The 6,000-nt window shown below is 39.1% G+C and overlaps 1 protein-coding gene across 2 annotated transcripts in view; it reads left to right on the top strand.

The window, feature by feature from the left end:
- Window positions 1-3,613: 3,613 nt before the first annotated feature.
- unc5cb (unc-5 netrin receptor Cb) overlaps window positions 3,614-6,000 on the top strand; it is a 141,041-nt gene continuing 138,654 nt past the window's right edge. For both annotated transcript variants that reach the window (XM_060895587.1, XM_060895586.1), the window contains exon 1: window positions 3,614-4,216. In XM_060895587.1, the coding sequence (XP_060751570.1) occupies window positions 4,075-4,216 (142 nt within the window). In that variant the 5' untranslated portion in view covers window positions 3,614-4,074. The remainder of the gene's footprint in view (window positions 4,217-6,000) is intronic.

Here is a 6,000-nt window from a genome sequence, read left to right as displayed (position 1 = left end):
CCAGCATCAAAGACTGTCATGTCTTGTGACTTATACATAATACAATAGCAAGCTGTGGCTTTCATTTTGTGGCTTTTGATTCTGTATTTGATAGGCCTGACATTAAAGCTATCCATCAGGACTTGCTGATGCATCAACAAAGCCTTCTTATTTTACTTTCAGGACAGAGTTCAGCAACAGAGAGCACCGCGTGTTATGAACACGCTGCTGGACAGTAGCAGCACACTACTGAAAGCTGTCAGTTCAAATTTCAGGCCTGCCATAAACGTTCTCAATCACAACACACTATTGCTGGTGCCTCAGGAAACCAGGGAACTTTTTTTGCCAAAATGTATTATTATTAATGTAAGTACCAGTCATGGTAGACATCATCCAGACATGGATAGCCGAATGTTTTCACCACCGTGTTTTCTGAGATGAGAGGAAACTGAAGAACCTTGAGAAAACCCACAAGATCACTGGGCAGACAGTGGCACAAGATCAGAATTAATCCGGGACCTTCAGGCTGTGAGGCAGCAACACAATCCACTGCACCACTATGAAGACCTCTGGCTTTTAGCTAACATGGTTTACTTGTTCCATAATTGTTATTGCTTGTTATTGCTCCATAATATAACACCACCATCCTGGATCAGATTCATATTGTTTTTAGCCATTAGTTTATGAGTTTGCAACAAAGGTTTCATTTAGCACCTTACAGGGTCTGAGGGTATATAAAATGCAGAACCATATAACCAAAGATTTCCCTCTCAAATCAATTCCAAACAGAATATCTAAAGTAAGCCCTCACCCCTGAGCATCGAAAGATCCACTGAGGAAACCTTCAAACTATCCAAACATGAACCACCCAAAGATTTACTGAACCTTGTTCTGAACTCATTTCAGAATCAAAGTGTTCAAAGTGTAAAAAAAAAAAAGTCTATGATCATGTTAATTCTACATTCATTTATTTGTGCTTAGTGTCTGTGTGATCTGCATTGTAAGGTTTTAAATGATCGCACAGCGGTATGATGAAGATTACAACAACAAAAAAATAGTTAAACAACTCTGAGTTATGGACCTGGTCCTGTTTGGGTTTAAATCCAAATAAAGATACAGCTATTTGAAGCAGCTACGCAGATATAAGTAGTGTTATTCTGTTACAGCACTACTGTTTAACCATGAGCAGATGGAATGTGTATGTTTAGTTATGCAATGCTGCAATTTCCTCCTTCCTGAACCATAAAAATGTGACATGCCCCCCAAGATAGGGACGATTGATGAGGCCATATTGCCAAGACAGACCTCCCCTTATCATGGCTTCAGACAACTGGCACCAAAGCCTGGGGAGCACAAATCTGCATACTCAGGTTATCTAGGCTTGTGCTTCTCTTCCTGCCATAATTATCGATTTGGTCTTGTGACCCGAGAGCATGTTTTCTGCAATTAGTGTAGCTAAATGAATATCAGGAGAGTAGCGATAAGCAGTTCAAATGTACTTAAATGGGGAGGGAAAGCGGCTTTGGTGATTGGGTTCCTGTGAGAAATGTTTCCTCCAGCCTGCTCAGTGATATAGATACGGCTCATAGGTGAAATATTAACAAGAATGTTGTTTGCGCGGCTGCCTTTGATGAAATTAATGCAGTGGCACTTTTGTTGAAAGTTCTGGAGGAATTGGGTCAAGAAAACATTTGTTAGAAGCAGACAGCAGATGTGTGGAGGGAGTTTTTATGAACTAGACTTTAGAAAGTAAATCTCTAAAAGGTATAATAAGCATCTAAACAAGCATGGCTAGACATAGCGTAACGTCTTCTTTTAGCTTTTGTTGTGCTCGCTACCTGCTAAAACCAATCCAACTTTAGTTTGAGTTAGCTATTAGTAAGGCATACTGTGTGTGTGTGTAGTTATACATCAATATTTTATAGATATGGATATAAATATAGATATAGATTAAGGGATGATTACTAATCTGCGTATGTCTACACTGAGTATGTTGAACACAGTTGATATCAAGGATCTTGAAACCTACCTAAAATTCAGGTTTACAAGTGCTAAGTTTTCTATTTTTAAGTGTCAGAGTGTATTTTGAAAAAGATGACAACTGTTTTCAGTTCGTGAATTAGCAGCTCGAGAACACGCTTATCCAAATAAAAGTGAAACTGATGCAAGAGTTAAAACTGACCCCTCTAAAAAAACAATTTGATTCATTAGACAAGTAGCTGCAAAAATACTGAAACATGTTAACCTGCTTAACCTACCGACAATGGGCTAAATAATGCTGAGTGACTAGCATGATGACAGACAGGCTGTTGTTTGCTAACAGACTTTGTACACCAAATTCCTGGTTGTTTTGTCTGTTTAATGGATGAAAAAAGCCGAATACTGTATGATTTGTTGTGAAAGTATGTTCATCTTGTTTAAATGTTAGAATGGTGGAAAATGTGAGACTGTGTTTAATTGGTTAGCATTTAACAGCCCTTCTACACATGCTGCTTAACTGCCAAAAGCTGCTGCTTGACTGGAATGAAACACTACAACCAGAGTAAGATTGTACACCTCTGCTGTAAAAACTACAAATGATACAAACATATGAATGATACAAGGTACCTGAGAAACTACTGTTTAGTGTTAACTAGTGTTTTTTTTTTTTTAAATCCAAAATTTCATTATTTAAATTTGTCCAAAAAAATCAGGATATCACATGCTTTATATTACGCTCAGGTTACTTTTAATGTGAAGTTTCAAATGTTCTCCGATGTCAATTGGCTCAAGTGGTTAAGGCTCTGGTTTGTTGACTGAAGGATCGGGGTTCAAGCCCTAAGATTGCCAGGCTGCCACTGTTGAGCCATTAAGCAATGCCCTTAACCCTCTCTGCTCCTGGGGTGCTGTATCATGGCTGACCTTGCACCCTGACCCCAACCTCAAAACGTTGGGATATGCAAAGAAAGAATTTCATTGTGCTGTAATGTATGTGACAAAAAATGCTTCAATGTATTCTATATGTGGGTTTCCCTTCTAAGTTCTCTAGTTTCCACCAACCACTGAAAATGAACTGATGGGTGTTTGTGTGTGTGTGTGTGCACGCTGTCCCTGGTGTGTCCCCAACTTTATACACACACACACCAATACTATAACCAAAAGGTTTAATGTTTACTGTTGGATGAATGGCTGAATGAATGAATAAATGGAGCAATAAGCTGTAAATTTTAGCGCCCCCATTTGAAAACAGTGTACTACAATGCTATAGAGGAACATTAGAGCTTGAACTAGTAATCAAAGTAACACATTGAAAAATATATATATATTTTTTGTCTGTTTGCTTAATGAAACGCAGAACAATATTTTCCGGGTTTTTTTTTTTTTTTTTAACATTTTGCCCTTTTTGGGAATATTAGCTCCGAGAATTAAACAGTTTATGTGCAGGTTTATCATCCGCTCCGTTTTTGTCTCATCCGCATCGGGTTTTCTCCTCGCCGCACTGTGTGTGTGTGTGTGTGTGTGTGTGTGTGTGTGTGTGTGTGTGTGTGTGTGTGTGTGTGTGTGTGTGTGTGTGTGTGTGTGTGTGTGTGTGTGTGTGCGTGCGTGCGTTTGCGCGTGCGCTTGGATTGGTGGAAGCGGCATGGCGCTGGCGGAGAGGCGCGCGCTGCTCCAGCACTCGGTCATAACGCGAGGCGCGCGCGCTTGACTCGGAGGCGAAGGAGAACGTTCAACCGGATGAGGAGCATAACTTCAGCGTCACACCATCGCCGTGCTTCAATGTTGTTCCTGAACATGAGCTCGACGCTGGGAGGTTGATTTTTCTAACGTGTTGCCGGATCGAGCGAAGAGACGAAGAGAAGAGAATAAAATCCCCGCGCGTCAGGGAGGATATTTTACGCCGAAGCGTTTTTAATGGTTTGAGGTGCGGCGTGTGTCGCCTGGCGCAGGAGACTCTCACCAAGAGTGTTTCACAAACAAGAACAACTTCAGTTCCAACGGACGTTTTTTGCAAACCGTACAAGTTTGCATCACCTTTATCCTTTTCGTCACATTTGAAAGTTTTGGCTGAAGCGGAGCGACCTGACGCGCCGCGCGACTCTTCCATCAATCTGCCTGATGCGTGTCCGTCGGCGGATTTCTCCCGGTCCTGTCATGGGGAAAACTAGTGAAAAGACTGCGAAAGGAGAAAGAGGGTGTACTGGATTCATTATAAGCATTTTCCTGCTTGCCGTCTTCATCAGCACCAGTAGAGCTCAAGGTAAGAGATTTGGTTTGGCTGCTGGACGCAGTAGACGCGCGCGCGCGCGGAATGACAGGCGACCGCGCGGCGTGCGTTATAGGTTCATACGTTCTGGCGTGCAAACTTCACAAATGTCCAGTGATTACTATATAATTATTAAAAAAATAATTATATTAGCCAAAAACTAGTTTTATTAGAAAAGGTTGAAGATTTGTAGGTGAAGGCTTGCCATTTGTTTATTTATTTATTTATTTGTAACGCAACTGCAACAAAATATTGTGCGTATATATATATATATATATATATATATATATATATATATATATATATATATATATATATATATAATGAAGTGCTACACTTTTTGTTTAAAATAGTATTAATAGTATTAAAAAATAGATTATAGACTTGTAGTGGCACATATTTACAACAATTATTATTATAATTATTATAGTTATAATAATAATAATAATAATAATAATTATTATTATTATTTATTGCTGCTACTCTTGTAACCTATTTGTTATAGAAATGAACCCAGTGCTCCTCGTTGCTCTTGCTATTGTTCGGAGATCTTACTATGCATATTTTCACACATTCATCCAGTAGATATAAATCATTTCTGTACAGTTCAAGACCTCAGTTATGTTTCATGTTTGACATTTCTGGGTTTTTTTTTTTTTTTGGAACATTTGCGCTGAAACTTTTGAATAAAAGAGGGAGATAAACAGTACTGATGTGTGATGGCTTCCGAGTCATTAACTTCAATTTTCTGCGCTACTCAGACTTAATTATTTCTACATAATATATTCTGTATTTGAGCCATGAAGCGTAAAGTGTAGTAGCTGAACAGTTTGTTGAGTTAATCTAAGCTTTAACATGTTTTCACTGTTGTGTATTAAAATTTAAGGTCTCTGTCTCTCTCTCTCACACACACACACACACACACACACACACACACACACAGAAACACACACATTGTCTTGTGGGCACACATGCTGCTCTTGGCTTTCTATCCTGAAGTAAGTGTTTATATTTTAGAATTATTTTTTGGACTTGTAGACCATGTTTCTTGTGAAGATGGTGATGATTCCTGGTCTCAGGTCAAACCCAAAGGACACCGTGTGGTCCTTGAACAAAATAATGTCTCATTATTTAGACTGACAGGTAAGCTACAGTGATGTAAATTTGAGATTTAATCCTCTCTTACTACAGACTTCCTACAGTTTATAAAACTGCTTGTTATTTATGTCGGAATATATATTATTCAAAGTCTTAATGGATCAGAAACTCCTAGTCAGGTCTGAGGCAATGTTATGTTTGCTCACTTTGCTTTTTTCTCTACCTGTTCTAATCAATTATTCACAATGAAACTCCCGGCTGTTGTTGTTGTTTTTTTTTTGTTTTTTTTTATGCTGGACATGCCAGCGCATCCTTCAAAACCTCTGCGTTTATATTTGTCTTGTACTTAACTTTCATCCCCATCATGTTCGACAGGGTTTTACATTTCATCTCTTTTGTGCTCCTGTGATGCTCCCGAGTCAAATTTCTGTGCCTTGGTATGTTCCAGATGTCACGTTAAGACTTGAAACCTTCACATCTTCATTATTTTGCCATTTAAAGGAGAAGCTGCAGGGGCCTCAGGTTTAAGGGGCAGAGTTGATGGTTATCTAAGTAAACAGTTTCAGCGTCTTGTTGATGTGGTCGAGACAACGTAAGGACTTCTCTTTCCATTAAAACCCAGTTTGCTAAATCTCCACTCCGGCAAATGTTTGACAGAGGCTTAAACTCTCCCTGAGTGG

The sequence above is a fragment of the Tachysurus vachellii genome, chromosome 20 (assembly GCF_030014155.1).
Source record: "Tachysurus vachellii isolate PV-2020 chromosome 20, HZAU_Pvac_v1, whole genome shotgun sequence".
NCBI classification, from domain to species: domain Eukaryota; kingdom Metazoa; phylum Chordata; class Actinopteri; order Siluriformes; family Bagridae; genus Tachysurus; species Tachysurus vachellii.
Note: the sequence above shows the minus strand (reverse complement) of the source record. Positions and strands in the feature narration are given on the sequence as shown.